The 25,120-nt window shown below is 49.9% G+C and overlaps 2 protein-coding genes across 2 annotated transcripts; one reads left to right on the forward strand and one right to left on the reverse strand.

Annotated features, from left to right (window-relative positions):
- Positions 1–4,090: 4,090 nt before the first annotated feature.
- LOC144729253 (uncharacterized) lies at positions 4,091–11,904 on the forward strand. The gene is made up of 4 exons (XM_078609363.1): positions 4,091–4,200; positions 5,424–5,567; positions 7,665–7,751; positions 11,636–11,904. Exons 1-4 carry the CDS (start codon positions 4,195–4,197, stop codon positions 11,816–11,818), a joined length of 420 nt encoding a protein of 139 aa, XP_078465489.1. The 5' UTR covers positions 4,091–4,194; the 3' UTR covers positions 11,819–11,904.
- A 9,572-nt stretch (positions 11,905–21,476) lies between these two features.
- Positions 21,477–24,685, reverse strand: LOC144729446 (uncharacterized). The gene is made up of 5 exons (XM_078609745.1): positions 24,241–24,685; positions 23,800–23,862; positions 23,508–23,660; positions 22,931–23,005; positions 21,477–22,761 (listed from the first exon to the last, which is right to left on the reverse strand). Exons 1-5 carry the CDS (start codon positions 24,388–24,390, stop codon positions 22,564–22,566), a joined length of 639 nt encoding a protein of 212 aa, XP_078465871.1. The 5' UTR covers positions 24,391–24,685; the 3' UTR covers positions 21,477–22,563.
- Positions 24,686–25,120: the final 435 nt, after the last annotated feature.

Genomic DNA, 25,120 nt, shown 5'->3' on the forward strand with positions numbered 1-25,120 from the left:
CACACATAGACTCACACACTCACACACAGACTCAGACATAGACTCACACACACACTCACACACACTCACACACAGACTCAGACATAGACTCTCACACACAGACTCACACACACACAGACTCACACATAGACTCACACATAGACTCACACACAGACTCACACACAGACTCACACACTCACACACAGACTCACACACAGACTCACAAACACACTCTCACACTCACACACACTCACACACATAGACATTCACACATAAACTCACACATAGACTCACACACACACTCTCACACACAGACTCACACACACACTCTCACACTCACACACAGACGCACACACAGACTCACACACTCACACACAGACTCACACACAGACTCTCACACACACACACTCACACACAGACTCACACACAGACTCTCACACACAGACTCTCACACTCACACACAGACTCACACATAGACTCACTCACACACACAGACTCACACACTCACACACAGACTCACATATACATGCTCTCACACACACACAGACTCACAAAGATATTATCTGACACACAGACTCTCACACTCACACACAGACTCACATATAGACTCACACACAGACTCACACACAGACTCACACACTCACACACAGACTCACACACAGCTTCTATACATTTACAGAAAGGCAAATCCTTTCAACGAACTGCACCTACGATTAGCAGGGTTGGCTCCCGACGGTGCGCACACAAAGTTCAGCACATATACAGGTGCTGGCTGCGAGCACCTATTAAGGTCGGCTGGGGAACACGAGGGGGGGGGGGGGGTGGCCAGCACTTTGTCACCCCAGGTGGTGATGTTTTTGCGCACATATTGGTACTCGTTTAAAGCTGAGCCAATCCGGGGGAGACCTACGACCCGTTCTGCAGCAGAGCAACGTTGCCTCGCAGCAAGCCTATAGGGGGCCGTCCATAAATGACGTCACGCACCTGGGGGGGGGGGGGTCAGACATTTGTGACGATGTGTGACGAGGGGGGGGGGTTGAGAAATTTGACGTCGCATCAAAATGCGCAATTTGAAATAAGTATAGACGACACGTTCTACTTAATTAAATTGACTTTTAAATAAATTTCGATTTAAAGCTTTCGTGACTGCAGGGATTCATCTTCTTGGTTCTTTCGGTAAAGTCACGTAGAAGGGAAATTGCGTTGTGGCCGAAACGTCGTGAGAATTATTTTATTATGTTTTATTTTTATTATTTTGAATAAATGTTTTCTTCTACAACATCAGAGTGCAGCGCCACATTAAATACGCACTACAATGACAAGAGTTTAAAGAGATTTGAAGCATGTTTTATTTTTTGGGGGGTAGGTGGCAGAGCTTTGTGACGTCATATTTGAGGGGGGGTCTGACTTTTTGTGACGAAGGGGGGGGGGGCGTCAAAAAACGTCCAAAATCGCGTGACGTCTTTTATGGACGGCCCCTAACACCTGTGGAGTTTTTTCTCACGCTGGGCGGGCACTCGTCTTAGTACTCTACAGGCTCACGCCTGCTTAGCTTCCGAGATAGATAAAAAAAAACGATCAGAAGCATCCTTGGCCACAAATGATGGGTCAATGAAGTGTGTGGAAATCTGTAGCAGCCAAATGCTCCAAATGCGTGTTTTGTTAATGTTGAGGCCAAAACCCGTTGGACCAAAGGGGAAAAATCCACACGATCACGGGGGGAGTGAGAGAGACAGAGACATGCCAACTCAAAATATACAACAGCAGGCATTGTCAGAGTAGAGATCGAACCCACGACCTCCTGCATACCAGGCGAGGGAGTTAACATCTCCTAGTAAAGTCACGTAGGTAAAAACAAATAAACAAATAAAAGCTTCAAATCTAGAATTAATGCTGCAGGAGTTTATCGTTGTACACACACGGAATGGGTCACGTGGCTACGTCAGCTTAATATTGGCTCTAGCGTCATACTCAATGAGAGCCAAAAATGGCTTTCTCTAGATTTGAAGCTTTCGTGACTGCAAGGATTCATATTCTTAGGTTTTTTCGGTAAAGTCACGTAGGTAAAAAATATAAATTAAAATTAATAAAAGTAAAATAAAATAAAAATAAAATAATTTTTTTTTATTTTTATTTTATTTTACTTTTATTAATTTAAAAATAAAATATTTAGTATTTTGTTTTCATTTCAAAAAAATCCAAAATTTATATCAAAATAAAATTATTGACTGCAAGAATTCATGTTCTTTTGCTCTTTCGATAAAGTCACGTAGACAGACATTTTCTTTGAACCTATCTACGTGACTTTACCGAAATACCAATGAATAAGAATAAAATAACGCTGTGATTTTTCTAAAATAATAATAATAATCACCCAAATGTTTGTAAGGCCACGCTGCGGAGCGCTCACACATAGACTCACAGACTGTAGGGGCAAGTGCTGTTAGCGAGCACCTATGACGGCCGCAACGGTACACGAGGGGGTGGGTGGCCAGCACCACGCCCGACCGCCTTTGTCTCCCTACTGGTGATGTTTACACACCGCACCAGATACTCATTTGAGGCTGAGTCGATCTAGGGGAGGCCCAGGACCGGTTCAGATAATCATCACTGGTGTTGGCCGTGAGCGGGAATCGAACTCGGGTCGCCGGGTCCGTAGCGCAGCGCGCTAACCGCTACACTACCGCTGTGTGTGTGCGCACTACGGCGTAGTACACACACACACACACGCGGCTTCACGTGTCTCACGCGACGCATGTGCCCTTCTCTGCCCGCCTTGCCTGTCCGCATGCAGTCCGCGTTCAGGTGCCCGGTTGCGTCGTGCCAGCTGCTGCTTCTGCTGTCTCCGCTGCTGCTGCTCGCCTCGGCTGCGTCCATTGGCAAGCAAGGGACCCCGAAGCAGGCGGCTTGCTCCGACCTCACCCACGATCTCACCCAACTGTTGAAAGCAAACCGCGAGCTGGTCCAATACATCAAAAGCATCTCAACTAGCCATGTAAGCACGTGCGCGCGTATATGTGCGTGTGTGTGTGTGTGGTCGACTCAGCCTCAAATGAGTACCTGGTGCAAATGTGTGGACATCGCCACTAGGGAGACAAAGGCGGTCGGGCGTGGTGTTGGCCACCCTACCCCATCGTGCGCCGTACCGGCCTTCATAGGTGCTCGCTAACAGCACTTGCCCCAATAGTATGTTAAGGCTATACGGGTGTATCTTTGTCTTTGCGTGGCATGCTACTGGGGAGACAAAGGCGGCCAGGCGTGGTGCTGGCAATCCATCCCCCCTCGTGTAACCGTGCCGGCGTTCACAGATGCTCGATAACGGCACTTGCCCCAAAAAGTATTTAAAGTCTATCAGGCGGGGGGAGGGGGATCTTTATCTGTGTGGCTTTTGAGTGGGAAGCGGTGGCGCAGCGGTTAGCGCATTGCGCTACCAACCCGCGTCCCGATTCCGAGGAATATCTGAACCGGCTCTGGGCCACCCCTAGGTCGTCTCAGCCTTAAATGAGTACCTGGTGCGGTGTGTAAACATCGCTATTCCGGAGACAAAGGCACCGGGCGTGGTGCTGGTCACGTCACCGCCTCGAGAATCAATGCGCCCTTAATAGGCGCTCGCGAACAGCACTTGCCCCATCGGTCTGTACCTACTATACGGGGGATCTTTGCCTTTACGTTCAAATAATAATAGAAGCACTGCTATTGTTTGGGTTCGCGTGATGCGATAACAACATTTCGGCTACTTAGGATTGATTCCAAGCCATGCACCTGAGTATCCGGACCTCCACTAGGTCTACTCAGCCTAAATTAACATCTGGTGCGGTTATAGCAACAGACGCAGGGCTTCATTTATCGCTCAATATTTCACGGCGTGTTGGTGCTTTGGGAGTAGGTGGCACGTGGCTTGTAGCTACCAGCCATAGCCGGAGGTCCATACTGGACGGAGTGTGCCGGGCGCAGACATTTACTTCCGGGTCGCCGATCCCGAATAACTGAGGCGATGTGACCGTGACAGACCTCACGTGGGCATTTGCATCAGTCTCAAAAGAAGTCTTTAAAGGCAGAAGGACAGTTGGCACGCTTGGGCACACGTATGAATTTAAAACAATACAATGACCAACAACATGAAGATGAAGTTTAAGATAAAATTGTGATCTATTGTTGTTGTTTATTACACAGAATAAACGGTTCGTCCCGCAGGAAAGAGACGTTCTGAAGAAGATGCAGGTAAGGATGATATCCATCTTTCAAACGTGTCCGTGTGCATGTACGTGTGCATGTACGCGTGTCATCCAAGTTGGCACAGTAGGGGGGCACAGGTGGGCGCATCGGCCACTCGTCTCAGTCAGTCGACCCGTGGCACCTGCTGGGTCTGCCCCGTAACCTCCTGGTGCACCTAGCCTGGCACAGTAGGGGGGCACAGGTGGTGCATCGGCCACTCGTCTCAGTCAGTCGACCTGTGGCACCTGCTGGGTCTGCCCCGTGACCTCCTGCCGGCGGGCGTTCGACACTTCGCGTGGCCTCAACGTGCACATAGCCTGGCACAACAAGCGCCGTGGTGACGTCACCGCCACTTAGTGGCGGATGGCGATTGTTGTTGTTGTGTCATCCAAGTTCGATGGTGAACGGTGGCGAGATGTTAACTACCTCGCCGGGTGTGCAGGAGGTCGTGGGTTCGATCCCGATCCTGACCCGTGTGGAGTTGGAGTCTGCGTGTCTCTCTCCCCGTGGTCGCGTGAAGTTTTCTTGGGGCCCTTCGATTTTTTCCCTCCACATTTAGAATCAACGTCACGCGTTTTGAGTATTTGGCTGCTATACATTTCCATGCGACGATCAGCCACTTCGTTGAGCTATCTTTTGTGGCCAGGTCGCTTCTGAAAAATAACTTTATAGCTTGGTGGGCCTTAACGTCGTAAAATAAACATAGTAGTAGTAGTAATACTGGTAGGAACCTCCTGGTTACACCAGCCCACAGGGGATTATTGTGACCGTCCGTCCGTCGTGCAGGGAGGGGCTGGGTGGGGAGGGAGGGGCTGGGTGGGGAAGGTGGGGAGGGAGGAGCTGGGTGGGGAGGGGAGGGGAAAGTGGGGAGGGGCTGGGTGGGGGGTGGAAGCGGTGGGGCTGGGTGGGGAAGGGCTGGTCACCCCGTGGTGCCCTTATAAAACTCAACGTTTAACCTACTCACGCCGGCTTGTGCCCGCCCTCACAGTCGGGCATATTTGCGGAATACACCACGCCGCCGTCGACCCTGGCCATTGACCGAGCAACCCAACGTTCCCACCAGCTCCCTCCGCAGGAATGTGTTAATAGTAGTAAACTGGCCGTTTTAGTTCCTTCTGGGACTCATGAGTGGGCCAGGCTTGTGAGACGACTGCTCCCGGCTTACCACCGGGTGTAATGTCATCGTTTGTCGTTGTTGTGAATCATTGTCTTCCCCCCGCACTTTTCAGGAAAACGAATGGATATTTCTGCAATACCAGCTGGTGCACTTCTACGCGGAGGTGTTCAGCCACATCAACAAGCACGAATACAAATCAGAGGCCGTCGAGAAAGGCAAGGAAGCCTTCCTCCAGCTCAACAGCAAGTTCACCAAAGTGAGTCCACCCGCAGTTTCTTTCTTTACTTTCAGCAGCATAGGGAACCCCCCCTACCCTGATGACAGCTGTCCCTGTGCGGCACGAGGTCACGCAGCACGGCCCTGAACGCGCGTGAGCGTTCGTCTGTCACTGGAGGAGGGCGGGAGCGCCGGTGGGATGCTGCTCTCGGTTTTTCGTATTTGAGTCATTTGTGGTGGTCCTCATCTATAGCAGTGGGTTGATATAAACTAAGCGGTGTAGTTTATTTGACCAGGTAAGGCGATATAGCTCAGTGGCCACCACAAATGAGAGCTCAACGAAGTCGCTTATCGTCACGTGGACATTTTAAGCGGCCAAATACTCTAAACGCGTGATGTTGATTTAAATGTGGAGGGAAAAAACCAGATGGCACGGAGAAAAATCCACGCGACCATGGGGAGAGAAAGAGACACGCAGACTCCAAATATACAGCAGGCGTCAGGGTCGGGATCGAACCCACGACATCCTGTATACCAGGCGATGTAGTTAACATCTCATCAGGGTCAGGATCGAACCCACGACCTCCTGTATACCAGGCGAGGTAGTTAACATCTCATTAGGGTCGGGATCGAACCCACGACCTCCTGTATACCAGGCGATGTAGTTAACATCTCATCAGGGTCAGGATCGAACCCATGACCTCCTGTATACCAGGCGAGGTAGTTAACATCTCATCAGGGTCAGGATCGAACCCACGACCTCCTGTATACCAGGCGAGGTAGTTAACATCTCATTAGGGTCGGGATCGAACCCACGACCTCCTGTATATCAGGCGAGGTAGTTAACATCTCATCAGGGTCAGGATCGAACCCACGACCTCCTGTATATCAGGCCAGGTAGTCAACATCCGCCGCCGTGGCATCCTTCATCGCGGGACGATCGATGGCATGAGTTGCGTTACGTGTTCATCATCATCAGCCGTGCTCAATCCACTGCTGGATAATGAAGGCCTGGTTCGAGCCTAAATGTTATTTATTGCCATAAATCAGCCCACAAAGTCCAGGCAGGTAGTGGTGGCTCAGGGGTAGAGCAAGCAGCTGGCGATCGGAAGTAAGTTCAAATCTCGGGGATGTAACTCAGCCCATCGTCTCTTCGGGGATCGATAAAATGTGACATACCCACTTTGTGGGGAAGTTAAACAGTGGCTGTACCATATTGTTGGTTCTTTCGGTAAAGTCACGTAGAAGGGATGATGATTGCTTGTGTTGCAGTCGAAACATCGTGATACTTTTATTGTTTTATATTTTTATTATTTGATTGTTTTCCCTTCTACGTGACTTTACCGAAAGAACCAAGAATATGAATCCCTGCAGTCACGAAAGTTTGAGTGGCTGTCCCGTGGATAGTCTCGCTCCCACCACGGAGAGGGGCTGAATCGCACCATTGGCTCAGCTTTCTGTGAACGCGAGATGAGCACCAACGCATCACTGGAGCAGGGGACGTCACTTGGCCTCCCAGTGTGCAATCCGGAGATGTGGGGTGACAAGTCACGGGCTTAGATTGACCGAGTCGCGAGTGTGAGACTGCCACCTACTGCTCGCTCGAGGGTGTCCAGTTACATTTGAGTCTTTCTCGACTAATTAGGTCAGCAGACGACAATTGTTATTTTGTGTTGCGTATTACAGCGTACAATTTTTGCCTTCGGACCAGAGGTCGCAACCGGGTACCCGATACCCGTATCCTACCCGATACCAATGGAGCTATGCACTCTTCAATAGCCTCGGTTGAAAACTCATTTATTGAGAGCTGCTTCATGCGTTTAGTTCGTTGTCCTTCTCCCGCACCTCCCATTGGCACGGTTGGTTACGTACGGTGTGAAAGAAGTTTAACATACATACACAAAGAAGTTTACTATATGATCCATAGCTAACGGAGAGGACTATCCAAACGATGTTTCACACCTACTGGGAAACAAGAGAGTACTTTGTACACCAATTTGTGGCGAAAAAATGTATATATAAAAAAGTTCCATATAGGCTCAAAACGAAAATCCATTGTTGAATAGTTAACCCATTGTTTTGCGCGTGTGCAATGCTCATGGTGTGCATTCTTATTATTTTCCCCCTTTGTCCGCAGGACCCGTACGCTGAGTGTAAATCGCCGCCCAAATTGAACACGACGGCTAAAAACTGCTCCCGGAACATCCAGAAAGGCATCAATGACGTAAGAGAATCCATTCGCACGTTCCACCCCATGAGCGTCATCTTATATTCGTACAGCGCTTTTATCCAAGGCGCTTTGCAAGGGGCAATTATGGGTGGTACTATTGAGGGTAGAGCAAAGTGATACGGTGAATAGGGATGGGGGTACGGGGAGGGAGGCGAGTGGGTCCATGGATTATGGGGGTGCCTAGGGATGGAGGGAACGACGGGCCAGGGAGAAAAGGTTCTTGGGGGAGGAGCGGAAACTCGACAAGGGAGGGTGCTTGTGATGACTTCAAAGTAAAATCTTCACACGCGCGGAATATTATTTATTGTACGATTTTTGAGGTACACAGCTGTGTGGCCAAACTATGGAAATATGCGATTTAAAGCAAGTGAGGTTACATCGTGTTGCTTGCCGATAGACGTGTTATAATACTGGTAGGAACGAAGTGGACCAGACCACCAATAGATTAATGTGTCCGTCCGTCCGTCCGTGTATCAACATCGCCCCCTACTGCAAACACTTGGCATGACCCTGTCCGACAAGATGGCCGCCCGCTCCCCCTGCGATCTGTGAACTAAACAAGATGGCCGTCGCTTCCGGCGCCTCACGGCGAAACTTTAAACTTCGCTTCAAATTTACTTTACTGAAACGCAGCACGTTTTTTTTAACACAGAGACAAGATACATTTATTAACACAGAGACGAGATACATTTAATCGCCTTACTTGTGCACGAAAAGCACGGCGCGAGGCCTAGTGCAGCAGGCTTCGCGAGGCCTAGTGCGGCAGGCTTTGCGAGGCCTACTGCGGAAAAGGCATCGCGAGGCCTACTGCAGAGAAGGCTTCGCGAGGCCTACTGCAGGGAAGGCTTCGCGAGGCCTACTGCAAAGAAGGCTTCGCGAGGCCTAGTGCGGCAGGCTTCGCGAGGCCTACTGCAGAGAAGGCATCGCGAGGCCTACTGCAGAGAAGGCTTCGCGAGGCCTAGTGCAGAAGGCTTCGCGAGGCCTACTGCAGGAGGCTTCGCGAGGCCTAGTGCAGAAGGCTTCGCTAGGTCTACTGCAGAGAAGGCTTCGCGAGGCCTAGTGCAGCAGGCTTCGCGAGGCCTAGTGCGGCAGGCTTCACGAGGCCTACTGCAGAGAAGGCATCGCGAGGCCTACTGCAGAGAAGGCTTCGCGAGGCCTAGTGCAGAAGGCTTCGCGAGGCCTACTGCAGGAGGCTTCGCGAGGCCTAGTGCAGGAGGCTTCGCGAGGCCTACTGCGACAGGCTTCGCGAGGCCGTCCGTCTGTCCGACAAGATGGCCGCCCACTCCCCCTGCGATCCGTGAACTAAATGAACTAAACAAGATGGCCGTCGCATCCGGCGCAGCCAATGACATCGCCTGTTGCAATCCTTGCTCTGTGGGCGCGCGAGTCAGTGGGGAGGGGGGTGTGGACGTCATCGCTCACCCCCATGCACAAATCATTTTCTTTTTAACTCCTCTATACCCGGTCGATATCCCTGTACCAGTATTAGTATTATTCCTACCAGCCCACCCCGCCGGGTCCTGTTATCTTTACACTTTACACGACAGCCTAGAGCCATGTTGTACGCGTGTACGTTGAACTTCTTTCGCGCCGTACGTGGCAAACCCGTGCTCGTCGAAGGAGCGAGAGATTGTTCGAGATGCTTGATTCGACTGAATAAGTGCGAAGCATTTCCTATCGCTATTAGTGCTCTCCGTTTAAAGTCACTTTGGCATGTCCTTATTGTTGTTGTTATTATTGTTATTATTGGTTCTTTCGGTAAAGTCACGTGGAAGGGAAATAATAAAATAATAAAAATATAAAACAATAAAATTATCACGACGTTTCGACTGCAACACAAGCAATCATCATCAGGTGTGAAATCCACAGCTAGAAATTATGAATAAATTTTCTTACTGCGTTTTTCACACCTGATGATGATTGCTTGTGTTGCAGTCGAAACGTCGTGAGAATTGTATAGTTTTATATTTTTATTATTTTATTATTTCCCTTCTACGTGACTTTACCGAAAGAACCAAGACTATGAATCCCTGCAGTCACGAAAGCTTTAAATCAAAATTATTGTTGTTGTTATTGTTGTTGTTATTATTGTTGTTATTGTTCTTGTTATTGTTGTTGTTGTAATCAACTCACGGGCAAGGTAGCCGCTCGTTGCCGAGACTTGGGGATAAACTCACCACGTGGCGTGGTCACAATGGGCGGTGAAATCGATGACCGCGGTGTAAATGAGCTCCAACTCGAATGCGTGTTCTGATTAGCGCGGTTGGCTACGTACGGTGCGAAAGAAGTCCACCATGATTCATACAGGTGTGGCCAATACGGGGCATGCCTCGATATTACGAACCCTACGTCGAGTTGTATAATAATACGAACATCATATCGAGTTTTATATATATAATACAAAACTTTAGAGCTGCGTTTCCATCGGCGGAGTGGTTCGCGCGTGCCAAACAAACCGCGTGAGAACATCTGCTCTGGAGGGTGCCACACCGAGGAGCCTAACTCCTCATTAGTAGAGCGGCGTGGGGTGGAGGGGGTGGAGGGGGTGGAGGGGGTGGAGCGGTGGTGGAGCGGTTAGCGCTACGATGCGCGACGAACCCGGCGACCCGGGTTCGATTCCCGCTCTCGGCCAACACTCAGTGACGATTATCTCAACCGGTCCTGGTGCGCTGTGTAAACATCGCCACTGGGGGAGACAAAGGCGACCGGGCGTGGTGCTGGCCACCCACCCCCTCGTGTACCGTTCCGGCCTTCGCTAACAGCACTTGCCCCAACAGCCTGTTAAGGCTATACGGGGGATCTTTGTCTTTGCTTTGGGGGCCATGCAAGATGCCACAGTGGGGCCCTCTCCTTTCTCCCGACTCACTGATACTGAACTAGCTAAGGATGTTTGTTTTTTTCACCCGCTATACAATAAGAACGTCGGCTTTAACCAGACGTAGGAATTACTTTAGTTGCTGCCCCGTGTATTGGGTTTAGAGGAAGACAGTCTCACAGCCACACTATTAATAAAAAATATATTTTTAAAGGTGACAATGCTCACAATTAGGTTACCGTGATTCTTGCTTTCATGCCGGCCCCATCGGTTTAGGATTTCGTAAAAAAAATGGGGGAGTGGATCACGCAACGTTGCTCTCTTGGTATGTCGATAGCCAGAGATGCGCTAATCGGGCTTGCTACACGGTAATACCACTGGCAGAGCCAGTGGGGGGGAGAGGGGTGGCACGTGCCCCCCCCCCCCAATGATCCGATCGAAATCCCTAATTTCGATCGGATCATTGGGGTTTATTAGTAATAAATCGGAATTTTGCGACCCCCACTGCCACCGTGTAGCATATTATTATGTGCCAGGGACTCTATGAGACGATAGGACAATAGTCTGAGTGCATAATTGGCAATAAGTAACGGCAAAGCAGTTATAAGTGACTCAGAATTGTGCGCAGTTGCGTATACAGTACACGACTTCCCTGAAGGCATCAACAGCTTCAGCGAGCGCGATGCCGATCACGCGATGCGGTTCGAATTCGACCCTCGATCGATGGCTGCGCCATCGCCACACACGCATCGAATAAAAAGCAAGGGACAACTCCTTACTTACTAACAACTCCTATAATTTTGCATTGCTGGAGGGGTTGCCCCCCCCCCTACCTGAAAATCCTGGCTCTGCATTTGCGTAAGACCGCGGGTAATTTTTAAATGAATTTCCAAAAATATGAAGAAATTTTCTTTAAAAAAAAAAAGTTTTTTCTTCTTTATTCTGTCGATTCGTAGCCCCCCCCCCCTTTGCGTCGTACAACGCCCCCCCCATCGCCCTGTGGCTATGCGGCAAATTGACGGTGACGCGTGTCGCGTTTGCCCCGCTGTGTTTCTGCGCACAGCTGAAGAGCACCCACTTGAAGAGGGAAGTGATCAACAAGGCTCTGAACGAGATCGAGATCCTGGAGAACATCTTGAATGTCAAATCAAAAACGGGAAAACCCAAGGCACCAGGAAACCCGAAGGACAAACCAAAATCGGGAAAAAAGAACGGGAAGAAAGGGAAAAATCGTCGCGTTCGCTAAACGTCACAATCACTAAACGACACAATCACTAAACATCACAATCACTAAACGTCACGATCACTAAACGTGAAAGTCGCGAAGATCACAATCACTAAACGTCACAATCACTAAACGTCACGATCAGTAAACGTGAAAGTCGCGAAGATCACAATCACTAAACTCACAATCACGAACGTCACAGTCGCGAAGATCACATTCGCGAACCGTCATGATCACTAAACGTCACAATCACTCAACTCACAATCACTCAACTCACAATCACTAAACTCACAATCACGAACGCCACAGTCTCTAAACGTCACAATCGCGAACTGGGCTCGTCGTTGGAACTTGCCAACGCAGAGGGAAATCGAGAAGACTGGCGTGGCCACGTTTGACCAGCTACAGTAAAAACTATTTAATTGTTCCATGTTTTAAAACAGACAAACTTGTTTTTGTTATTATTATTAAGTTCATAATCAACGTTTTTGGGTTTAGATCGCGTTATTTATAAATGTGTCGTAACCCTCCACCACCCGACACGGCCAATCAGTAAAAAAAGTGTCACGTTGACAGAAGACAAATAGTTCGTTCACTGCTTTAGCCCACCGGTGTGTTGAAGCGTGAATCCACAACATTTACAATTTGAGTACGACGTTTCGGTGGGCTAAAGCAGTGAACTATTTGTCTTTTGTCAACACAACACCTTTTTTTTACTGATTGGCCGTGTCGGGTGGTGGAGGGTTACGACACATTTATAAATAACGCGATCTAAACCCAAAAACGTTGATTATGAATAATATTGGTCGCGAAAGCCTCCTGCGTGTTAAAGTTTTATTAAGTTATTAAAATATTTATATATCCACATGTTAATATATGCATCAGAGTTGTTTCCATTATATTTTGCCAAGAGCACTGTTTTTGTTGTTGTTGTTGCTGGATTGGGGTTATTTAATTAAATGGAAATAAAATTCGAAGTTTTACGTAAACATTTCGTAACTCCTTTTAAGCGGCGGATTTTCTTGAATTTGCGCGACATTTCTTAACCCTTCGTTTTTATAAACGCCGGAGTACGAGAAGCCGCCACGAGATGGCGGTACAGCAACGGGGTTAGATCCACACACGTGCCCCATTGCAAGCAGAGGTCGCAAACGGGTTTTGATTCCTTACCCGTACCCGGCCGCACCAGGGTCGCAAACGGGTACCCGTACCCGGCCGGGTACGGGTAGCCGGGTATCGGGCAGGGTACGGGTATCGGGTACCCGGTTGCGACCTCTGCCCATTGCAGAGCGCAGACATTGACCCCAGATCCTGCCCTTCCCCGACAAGTTCGAGCCTTAACGACAGACCTGTTCTTCACCTGAGGACGGCTGCTTGCGTTGTGGCCGAAACATCGTGAGAATTGTATTTTATTGTTTTATTTGTATTATTTCCCTTCTACTTGACTTTACCGAAATAACCAAGAAGATGAATCCCTGCAGTCACGAAAGCTTTAAATCGAAATTTAGACTGTTAGAGCCTTAACAAGTTAGCGAGCACCTACGAAGGCCAGCACGGCGCAGCGAGAGAAGTTACAAAGAAGGAGGGAGGGGGGGAGATCGTGCGTGTACGTGTGAGTAGTCATGATTATGTTTAGTTATTTACGCGACCTAACCCAAGAACCTCTATTATGGCATCTCCTTATGTATGGCATTTGAAGAGCGTCTTGAGTTTAGAAAGCCGATCCATTGATGGCTTTTGATCTCGTCAGATTCACGTATGGCGTATTGTTTTTAATGGATTTGAGTCAATCAGTGCTGTCCCCTCGTATGTATGCGTGGGGGTTTCTCCGGGCACACCTCTGGTTTTTTTTTAATTATCCAAATAAAGTAAAACGCTCACTCATCGGATTGACCAAACGTCCCAATGTATCGCAGAAACCATCCCGAATAAAAGAGAGTTGAGAGTCAGTGTCTGATGCAAAGGGAAATGGCATCACAGTGAGACCGACAGATATAACGCGTGTCTTCTATTAGCGCGGTCGGCTACGTACGGTGCGAAAAAAGTGCAACACACATACGCATGAATTACGTGCGATAATAATTGACGCTGCCAAAATCCGCGAGCTGCTACATTTGCACAGTGCAACTTCGCGTTGTGACATCGTCATCGCAGACACGGGCGGCCCTTTTCACTGCCCTGAATGTGTCTCAAACGGCGTGGCGACAACGCGAAGCTGCTCATCGCAATGAATGAAGAAGGGAAATCTTTCACTCGGAGGACGCCTTCACAGCCAGGCCTCTCCCTATGCCTCAGGGATTAATTCTAGCTTTGAAGCTTTCGTGACTGCAAGGATTCATATTCTTAGGTTTTTTCGGTAAAGTCACGTAGGTAAAATTATATTATTTTATTTTAATTTTACTTTTATTAATTTTAATTTTTTTACCTACGTGACTTTACCGAAAAAACCTAAGAATATGAAAACTCAGGGATTATATTTATAATAACGCATGATCAGCTTTGACAGCAACATCTGGAGATGTCTCGTGGCTTGAGATTGAGAAAGTAATCTCCCAGAGGTACAAATCAGACTGTGGTGTGGCAGCGGTTTCTAATGTGAACAACTTAAAATGTTCAATCTTGATTTGAAGCTTTCGTGACTGCATGAATCCATACTCTTTGGTTCTGTCGGTAAAGTCACGTAGGTAGAACAAATAATAGATCACGACGTTATCTTCACTAGGCAATTCACGTTGACAGAATCGTTATACTTTCATGGTTTTTAAACACGACAAAACTTTGGCGGGATGGCGCCCAAAACGCCCCTAGTGCACGAACGGCGCTTGCCACTCATGAATACTTCTCCATTACACACGGAGGATGCGAGACATTGCATGGCATTATAAGGTCAAAGGTAAATGAACAGCCCTGCAATTGCTTGCACATGCCACTGCTGATGGATAGAGTCTCCAGTCAGAGCGAGCTCGAGTGGGTGTGTTGGTGGTGCTGGTCTCCTGTTCGCAGAGGTGGGTGTACCCACACGTCAGCCCTGTGTGTGGCAGCAGTGTACCCATGTTAACTGCTTGGTTGGTCAGAGGCGGGGAGACGTAAGATTTGTTTTCTTTAGCAGATAAGGCCCACTGAGCTCGAGATATGAAGCTTTCGTGACTGCACGGATTCATATTCCTAGGTTTTTTCGGTAAAGTCATGTAGGTAAAAAATTAAAATTAATAAAAGTAAAATAAAAAATAAAATAAAAATCACGACGTTTCGGAGGCAAACACAAGTCTTCAGGTGGAACCGTCACAGCACGATTGCTGTATCAACCGTCACAGCACGATAGCTGTATCAAGTTACTTGATACAGCTATCGTGCTGTGACGGTTCCACCTGAAGACGGAAGCTTGTGTTGCCTCCGAAACGTCGTGATTTTTATTTAATTTTTTTATTTTACTTTTATTAATTTTATTTTTTTTACCTACGTGACTTTACCGAAAAAACCTAAGAATATAAGCCCACTGAGCTATTAGCTTCTTTGTTTCAGAAGCGACTTGGCTATCACAGCTGACAGCTGAACCAAGTGGTCTTGTCGTCGTCTAAACGCGTGGCGATGTTTAATTATAAACGTGGAGGGAAATCCCGGATGAGCCGTGAGAAAAATCCACGCGACCACACGGGGAGAGAGAGACACGCAAACTCCAAATACACAGGCAGCCGTCAGTGTCGCGATCGAATCCACGACCTCCTGCATACCAGATAGAGGCCTCTTTGGCGATAGTTTCTGTTTCGGCCGAAGCCAAAAAGTTAATTTTCGGTTTACTTTCGGTTTTGGCCGAAAGTCAACTTTTTTACTTTCGGTTTCGTTTTCGGCCGACGTTTCGGGCGCAACACAAGCGTCCGTCATCACCTGATGACGGACGCAACACAAGCGTCCGACGTTTCGGGCGCAACACAAGCGAATGACGACCGATCAGGTGAAGGCGGACGCTTGTGTTGCGCCCGAAACGTCGTGATTTATTTTATTTTATACCCACGTGACTTTACCGAAAGAACTAAAGAGTAGAGAGCATGTTTGTTTGCATGTTCAACACAAGTACTGTGTGTGTGGTTATTGCGAACTTGAACCCTTGCAAGAGGTGTCTATTTGGTGTTTGAACATCTGAACAACTCCTGTTTTATTGCCAGAAAGGGTAAAAAGCTATTCTTTTTTTTATTTTGATACTGGCAAAAAAGATCACATTGTTTATGAACACAACTGGCGTCTTAAAGTATGTGTTGCTGGTTTCTTCGGTATACCCACGTGACTTTACCGAAAGAGCCAAAGAGTATGGATTCCTGCAGTCACGAAAGCTTCAAATCAAGATTGTATGTGTTGCTATTCACAACAACAAAAACAGGTCAAAACAAGTATCAGAAGGTTGTCCAAACGCCTGGGATATGCGGTGATGACTTCATCTCGTCCTGTGCTCTGCAAGGTAACGTTATTACACGCCGAGGAAACACTTTCGGACAGAGGCACCATTCTGCAGCGCTACAGAATCCACGTGACTGACTGCACGCTATTTTATCACACGCGAGATTGCGCGTATTTTTGTGTGGTGTGTGTACATTCTCGATTTGAAGTTTTCGTCACTGCAAGGATCCATACTCTTGGTTGTTTCGGTAAAGTCTCGTAGGTAAATAAACTAATAAATAAAATACAACTAAAAGTAAGAAAATTATTGCTGTGGTGTTCACACCTGATGATGATTGCTTGTGTTGCAATCGAAACGTCGTGAGAATTTATTAAATTTTTTATTGATTATTTTCTTTACCTACGTGACTTTGCCGAAATAACCCAAAGTGTGGTGTGTGTACGGGTAAGCTCGCGGGTGACGCCCTCTTAGTAGCAAGCCTCGCACGTCCGCATTGCAGCAATCACCTGGGCACTGCGGACATCACATTCAGAATCAACCGGGACCGGTTTTACTGCTTCTCTTGTTTCGAGGGGGACGGGGTGGGGGGTGAAATGCCGCTTGCTGTATACGGACACAAACGATTTGACCCGCATGCACATGTTGAACAATAACACGCAGCACTTAAAGACAATAAATCTATAATACACCGTATTTACACAGTATACACAATCATAGGCGATGGCCTTAGTTCAAAGTATGCATTCACATGAGTGGATGCTATGCACCGTGCCTCGCCAACCGTGCTAATCGGAGGTGCGAAGGAAGTTTTGACATCCACAGCGGGCATCAGGCGCGGCCACGTGGGTGGTGGCGATGAGGACACACCAACTCCGCTCCGGCTCCCCCGTCAGCATCAGGGATACAGAGTCCGTCCACGTCGCGATCCATCTCCCACAAAGTCTCCCCCCACCCACCCACCCACCATGCCCTCTCCCCCCACCCACCCACCCACCATGCCCTCTCCCCCCACCCACCCACCCACCATGCCCTCTCTCCCCACTCACCCACCCACCATGCCCTCTCCCCCCACCCACCCACCCACCATGCCCTCTCCCCCCACCCACCCACCATGCCCTCTCCCCCCACCCACCCACCATGCCCTCTCCCCCCACCCACCCACCCACCATGCCCTCTCCCCCCACCCACCCACCCACCATGCCCTCTCCCCCCACCCACCCACCATGCCCTCTCCCCCCACCCACCCACCATGCCCTCTCCCCCCACCCACCCACCCACCATGCCCTCTCCCCCCACCCACCCACCATGCCCTCTCCCCCCACTCACCCACCCACCATGCCCTCTCCCCCCACCCACCCACCATGCCCTCTCTCCCCACTCACCCACCCACCATGCCCTCTCCCCCCACTCACCCACCCACCATGCCCTCTCCCCCCACCCACCATGCCCTCTCCCCCCACCCACCATGCCCTCTCCCCCCACCCACCCACCCACCATGCCCTCTCCCCCCACCCACCATGCCCTTTCCCCCCACCCACCCACCATGCCCTTTCCCCCCACCCACCCACCATGCCCTCTCCCCCCACCCACCCACCATGCCCTCTCCCCCCACCCACCCACCATGCCCTCTCCCCCCACCCACCCACCATGCCCTTTCCCCCCACCCACCCACCATGCCCTCTCCCCCCACCCACCCACCATGCCCTCTCCCCCCACCCACCCACCATGCCCTCTCCCCCCACCCACCCACCCACCATGCCCTCTCCCCCCACCCACCCACCCACCATGCCCTCTCCCCCCACCCACCCACCCACCATGCCCTCTCCCCCCACCCACCCACCATGCCCTCTCCCCCCACCCACCCACCATGCCCTCTCCCAAGGAGCAGCGTTCCTGGCTGGCTGAGCGGCGTTGGGAATCGAACTCGGGTCGCCGGGTTCGTAAGCGCAGCGCGCTGACCGCTACACTACCGCTACACTACCGCTTCCCCCCCCCCAAGACAAAGATCCCCCGTATAGTCTTAACTGACTGTAGGGACAAGTGCTGTTAGCGAGCACATATGAAGGCCTGAACGGTACACGAGTGGGTGGGTGGCCAGCACCACGCCCGACCGCCTTTGTCTCCCCAGTGGCGATGTTTATTACACACCGTACCAGGTACTCGTTTGAGGCTGAGTCGACCTAGGTGAGGCCCGGGACCGGTTCAGATAATCGTCACTGAGTGTTGGCCGAGAGCGGGAATCGAACCCGGGTCGCCGGGTTCATAGCGCAGCGCGCTAACCGCTACATCACCGCTCCCCACACACACGCACACACAACAACAACCGCCATTCGCCACTAAGTGGCGGTGACGTCACCACGACGCTTGTGCCAGGCCATGTGCACCTTGAGGCCACGTGAAGTGTCGAACGCCCGCTGGCAGGAGGTCACGGGGCAGACCCAGCAGGTGCCACGGGTCGACTGACTGAGATGACCGAGAAGACTGGCTGATGCACCACCTGTGCCCCCTACTGTACCAACTTGCTGCGCTTTAGCCACCCGGCGCTCCGCTCGTTGTTGTGAGCGTCGCTCCTCCGCCCTCCATACACACACGCACACACACACACGCATACCGTGTAGAGCTTGCACGCGTCTGCGGGGGAGGGCGCTGGGGGAAGGGGATTCCCACGTGAGCGGCGATGATTGCCCCGAGTGAGCGGCGATGCTTGCCCCGAGCGAGCGGGCGGGTCAAGGTTCAAGTTGACAATGAGCTCACCGCTCAGGTGACTGCGAGACACGTGTAGAGAGCTGCGGGTCTTTGTGACGCCTCTCCGCCTGAAGCATTGGCAGTGGTGATGATAATAATAATACGAACAAAGCGTGGGTAAGTTGAACGGCGTGTGATTCGAAGAGCGATGCGAATGAAGTCAATATGGGACGCTCGTTGTGGTATGAATAAGAATGGCGACAATGATTTTGACAGCAATGAGAGAAGTTCACCGCTGTTGTTTTTGTGTGTGTGTGTACTTTGTTATTCTTCCCCCTGCAACTCCGATTAGCACGGTCGGCTACGCATACCTGTCAAACCCTTATCAGTGCCCTGCCTTATTACAGACCAACTCAGACCTCATTGGTCACCCCGTGCTCTTATACATCTCAACGTTCATCCTGCAAAGTGCCACCACAAGAGGGGAAACACAAACAAATGGACGAGCATTCTGCTTGTTTTGTTTTTGCCCGTATTGAAACGGCTGTACGCCGTATGGACCTGAAAACGCAATTTCCCTGTACAAGAATACGGGGTTCATACTCTTAGCTTTTCGGTAAAGTCACGTAGGTAAAAAAATAGAAATAATAATATAAATAAAATAATACATCACGACGTTTCGGAGGCAACACAAGTCTCCGTCATCAGGTGGGACCATCACAGCCAGATTTGCTGTATCAAGCTGTGACGGTCCCACCTGATGACGGAGACTTGTGTTGCCTCCGAAACGTCGTGATTTATTATTTTATTTCTATTATTATTTATATTTATTATTATTTCTTTTTTACCTACGTGACTTTACCGAAAAACCTAAGAGTATGAATCCTTGCAGTCACGAAAGCTTCAAATCTAGAAAGAACACGGGGTATTAACCGTGTTGGCTGACAGCTGTGGCTACGCACGATGCGAAAGGAGGTGAACATGCGTACAAGCATGCACATTGTTAAACACAGAGTGAAGACACTTTCAAAACGTGTTGATTTCCAGCTTCTCGTCTCATTCGTTTGTCCATCATCTCCCAAACAAGGTCTCCCTCCATGCGCCGTGCCGGCCACCGCGGGTGATTTGAATTGGGGTTGGGTGCCCAGAATCGATTAGAATACTCCTCGCCTTTGATGTTAGCCGTGGCCCGGAATCGAACTCACTTTGTCGGGTTTCCAGCAGAATGTGCTGACAGCTAGCGTCACCTTTTAACACGACCAATATTATCCATGATAGAGGTTTTTGGGTTAGATCACATCAATATAAACGTGTCGTTAAACCCACCACCACCCGACACAGCCAATTAGTAAGGGTTTTCACGTGAATTAAACGTGCCAATTCGTTACTAGTACAGGACACCCGGTGTATTTGAGAGTAAACCCACAACATTTACAATTCGAGCACGACCTTTCGCCAGTATTTGCAACCAGCCTCATCAGGCGATAGACAGAGTTGTGGATAAATCCTCCTGTTGCCACCGCTCCGTTCTGCCTTGCATTGCAGCGTGTTCCTTGCGAAAGGTTTCTGTTTGGCGTTTTTTAATCTTAACACAACTGTCTTATTTCCATAAAGGATAACACTTAATATTATCTTGATTTGAAGTTTTCGTGACTGCAGGAATCCATACTCTTTGGTTCTTTCGGTAAAGCCACGTAGGGAGAAAAATTAAATAACAAATAACTGCGATTTATTTTTTCTACCTACGTGACTTTACCGAAAGAACCAAAGGGTGCTTGTTATTATATTTTGACACTGGCAAGGGATGTCCCATGAAGTTACGGACCTAATAGGCGACTGTCTCACAGACATCTGTCTAGTCCTGGCGGTCGGCAAACCACGAGACAACGGCCCTTGAAAGAGCTCGAATGTTGTGAGAATTTTATTTTACACTTTTATCTGGCAACAAAACTGACACCTTTTTTTTTACAAGGAGTCATGTTTGCATAGACCACAATACCTGCAGTCATAATGCAAAAAAAACATAACTCTGATAATGTATGCACTGTCCTTGAAGTTGATTGGTCCACACCCGAGACAGCTTTCTTTAGAGCCTAGTCTCACATGGTGTTGGACCAGATGACGCCAAAAGGCGCACCCATAAAAAACAATTATCATATTTTTTCTTCTGGCAAATGAGGTTCCAATGGTGTAAAAGCTTGAATGTTGTTTGCTGACTCCCCTGGTCTCGTCTCGTGGCCAACATCGCCGGGCCACTGACTCGGCATGTTCGCACAGAGGAGGAGGAGGTGGAGGAGGAGACGCGACAGAGGAGGCGGCTGCAGTGTTTATTGTGACGAAACGCTCAGCGCGAACAGCAGCAAATCATCGCCATCATCATCATCGTCGTCATCATCATACCCCTCTTGTCAGCGCGATCGTACACCCCCGTCGCCGGCAGTGTACGATATAAATAAATGTAAAAATAAACATAAATAAGCTTAAATTATCACAAATGTCTCGCAACAACAATTCTTCATAAATTAATAAATATAATCTTGACTACTCGCTCGAAATTTTTAAATAAAAAAAATCATTTAAAGCAATTCGATTCATCATCGGATCAAAACTTAATAAATAGTAACAATGCAATTAATAAATAGTAACTGTACTTAATACGTAGACAATAAATAGGATGTTTTTAAGCAATTCACTACATTCTCATAAATAAATGTACATGTTTGTGAATTAGCATAAACAGCAATAACCAAAAAATTAATTAACACAGTAGAAATGTTAAAGTTTAAACACATGCGTTGATACGTTTCATCACCGGCTCATAGCTTAATAAATATTAATACTGTACTTCATAAATAGATAATAACTTAGAAATGGTTTTGAACAATGCACGTCTGTCTTCTTGGCTCTTTCGGTAAAGTCACGTAGAAGGGAAATAATAAAATAATAAAAATAAAACATAATAAAATAATATAATTCTCACGACGTTTCGGCCACAACGCAAGCAGCCGTCCTCAGGTAAAGAACAGGTTTGACTTTACCGAAAGAACCAAGAAGATGAATCCCTGCAGTCACGAAAGCTTTAAATCGAACAATGCACGTCTGGCTAACGTATCGCTCAGTGAGCACAGCCGGGAGCCCGCGACGAAGCCCCTGCCCGGCACCTACGAGGCCTGGGTTCCACTCCGCGTCTCGGGTCCTCTGGCTCGCTGGGAGCACTGGGCAGGCAAGGCGCGTGACAGGCAGGCAAGGCGCTTGACAGGCAGGCAAGGCACGCGACTGGGGAGGCGTGGGGTGGGGTGCTGCCACCTCGGTGACAAACAAAGACGTAAAAAAAGAAAAGCCCCCGGCACGATTGTCGTCAAAGAGAAAAAAAAAATCTCACTGCCACCTCTCAAGCAGGGGGGGGGGGGACCACGGCGTCGAGGAGTTGCGGTGAGATGCGCATCACCGCGCCACTGACGCAACACCGCAACTTGCGATGTCCCGGTGGGAACGAGAGACTCGGCAGGACAGATGCACCTCTGGTTTGACCAGAATGTAGCAGGGCAACCTTCCCCACGCTGCACGTGTGCCGAGTTAAACGCAGGCACAGCGAGAGGTATACTGGACGTGGTTCGCCGGGCGCGGACGCATTTTCGAATGTACAATCCTGGGTGTTGGCACAGCAGCAGCAGCGACGGCGCGCGGCTCACTGCCGGGAGATACTGCGCCGGTGCTTTGCGAGGTGCGGATTCTGCACTCTCCACTGCCGCTTCCTGCCGCCGCCGCCTCCTCTGCCGCGCCGACTGCCCGACGGCTTCTGGCGATCCGCGCGCTCCGTGCACGCGATGGGCAGCAGCTCCGTCTCTCGGAGCACCTTGCGGAGCATCGCCTCGTCCGAGGGAATCTGCGTCGACGGGGAAGAACGCGCGGGCGGACACGGTGAGCACATCGAGTTATCCCCGCCACGCCGTTCGGCCAGTTGCAGTTACGGACGGAAATTGGCTGACCACGTAAAAACCTCTAGGACGCGTTCCCGTGTGCGCGTTGTTGCTGCAGGGACTTGTCAAGCTCACCTTGAGTTTGGCATCAGCAAGTCTTGCCATGATTTTCTTGAATCTGGCGTCCTGTTCGCCTTCCTGCGTCGTTCCCTGTTGAAACAAAACCAAGAATCCAACGTCAGTGTCAAGTGTAACACAAACGTAACCTCCCTCTCATTCAGCAGAAGTTTCGGGTAACTTCCTCCAGAGTCACAATCGGAGCATTGGCTGGCACTGCCACTCATGAACAGAATAAATGTGAGCCAAGCAGTGCAAGACATCAGAAAATTGAACTTCAATCCTTGAAGCTCTTAAGTCTGCAGTTGTCCAAAATCGTCTATCGTTCTTAGCCCATCGTCACTTGGAGCTCAATTACATGAGCACCCGCTTTGTTGAAGGTAAATGGTGGTTTCCTGATGGATTCGACCGAAGCCTGCCATAAAAAGAAGGAATTTCCATCACTGGCTCAGGATGGTCGAGGCAGATGGAATCCGTCGCTCAACATCCCACGTAAGTGGCCATCATAGAGCTACATCTGAGATCCCTTCCAGTTGAACTCTGGTCCACGCACCGTGCGTCTGTGTGAGTGTGCGGTGTGGCCCTCTGGACTCACGCAGCTGGGTCGAACGAAGCTGTGAAATGTGCCGCGTTCCTTCTTCGCTTCCCTGTTGCTCATGAACCGAGTTCCCGCTGCGTGGAAGGCGGCCACGTACAGCTCGGCCACTGCCTTGCGGAAGAGGCACACGCTGGTCTCGTCTTGCTTCAGCTGCGGGGGAGAGGGGGGAGAGACGCGGTGAGCAAAGTGACAATGATCAGCATGATGATGATGACGATGATGACGATGTATTATTGATGGTGCATTGTTGAACACGAGCGAAGCCGAGCAATTGGCAATGCCAACGTACCACGTGGTGACGCATTTCATCCGTGTTGGGCAGGATCCTGAAGTTGTGCTGATCATCTGGGACCTGCACAGCACACGTGACAGCGCAGCGTTAGTTACACGAGCTGTGGTACTGCGAGCACGTGTCCTGTGGAGTGCACCCGCTGCACCATACAGGCTGACTGATCGTTCATGCAGGAAAAGAGGCAATTAACCGCTATCTGCAGGAGGAACTTGGGGGAGCGGTGGCGCACGAGTTGGCGCGCTGCAATGTGAATCAAGCAACCTGACTGCGACTTCCGTCCAAGGGCTGACAACCCGTCAGCTGAGTTGGCAATTGCCGCTCGGCTAAGTCACGATTCTGGCGATGCGCGCTCCGCTCCACGCAATGCCCATCCTTCACACACCGCGACGACGAACCGGCTCAGAGACGCTCATTCATTCAATGTGCGACGTCACTTACTTGATTCACGACCTTCACGAGTTTCTTCATGTGCTCGCTGCTCAGAAACCCCGACGTGCAGATGTCCATTCCCGTCGCCCTGGCGTTCGCCTGCAGGGCCATTGCGGCCACGAGGCACAGCAGGAGCGCGCACGAGCCGCGAGTTTCCATCCTCTTGGTGAGTGCTGGCGGTAGAAGTTGCCGCTACGACGGTGACCCTCGACGACGACGACGACGCGATCGCGTTCACGGAGTGTCGATGAGTCGGGGCGAGTCGACTTCAATCGAGTTGCTAGCGGAGAGTCACGCCAAGTATCCACCGACTGCGCTCCTCTCGCTGGTTTTGAGAGCTCCATGATACCTGCCTCGGTTTATATCACGAACGGGAGAAACTCTCCGTCGGAAAGCCCGTCTAATCGAAAGTAGAGACGGCTGCGTTCGCTGCAGCGTTTTCACCGTTGCGTCACGGCGGAGCGGATGGGAGAATTCCCCCCCCCGCCCTCTCTTCCAAACCCTCCCCCTGCAAACGGAAACCTAAAGTGTTGGTGGCGGTGGCTTTCGAGTGACGTGGAGGTGCCCTGAGATATTAGTGGGCCGCGATGTTCGTGGGCGGTTTGCGAGTGCTGAACTTCCTCATTTCTGTCGTTCGCGAGGACTCCCTTGGGGGCTGTGTCTGCACGCCGACTCACCCCTCCTCCTCCTTCTCCCACGCGCCTGCCGTGTTTCGCCCCCTTGACTACCACCGCTCCCCCAGTTGCTTTCACTTTGATAAGTTCCACGTTTCGCTTACGCTACTCGAATTACATCACCATCATCATCGTCGTGATAATTTTCATCACGATCATCTTCTCAATCATCATAATCATTCCGAAATTAGGAAACCACTGAAACTATGCACTTC

This window comes from Lampetra planeri, chromosome 32, assembly GCF_965212315.1.
Source record: "Lampetra planeri chromosome 32, kcLamPlan1.2.h2, whole genome shotgun sequence".
Classification (NCBI taxonomy): domain Eukaryota; kingdom Metazoa; phylum Chordata; class Hyperoartia; order Petromyzontiformes; family Petromyzontidae; genus Lampetra; species Lampetra planeri.

What these genes read in the sequence shown, in the direction of transcription:
- LOC144729253 (XM_078609363.1), top strand. An exon ending in TCAACAGCAAGTTCACCAAA is followed by an intron (nt 5,568 to 7,664) that starts GTGAGTCCACCC and finishes CTTTGTCCGCAG; the next exon opens with GACCCGTACGCTGAGTGTAA. An exon ending in TCCAGAAAGGCATCAATGAC is followed by an intron (nt 7,752 to 11,635) that starts GTAAGAGAATCC and finishes TTCTGCGCACAG; the next exon opens with CTGAAGAGCACCCACTTGAA.
- LOC144729446 (XM_078609745.1), bottom strand. Translation starts at nt 24,390, where the DNA reads ATGGAAACTCGCGGCTCGTGCGCGCTCCTGCTGTGCCTCGTGGCCGCA. An exon ending in ATGAAATGCGTCACCACGTG is followed by an intron (nt 23,661 to 23,799) that starts GTACGTTGGCAT and finishes TCTCCCCCGCAG; the next exon opens with CTGAAGCAAGACGAGACCAG. An exon ending in GCTTCGTTCGACCCAGCTGC is followed by an intron (nt 23,006 to 23,507) that starts GTGAGTCCAGAG and finishes TTGTTTCAACAG; the next exon opens with GGAACGACGCAGGAAGGCGA.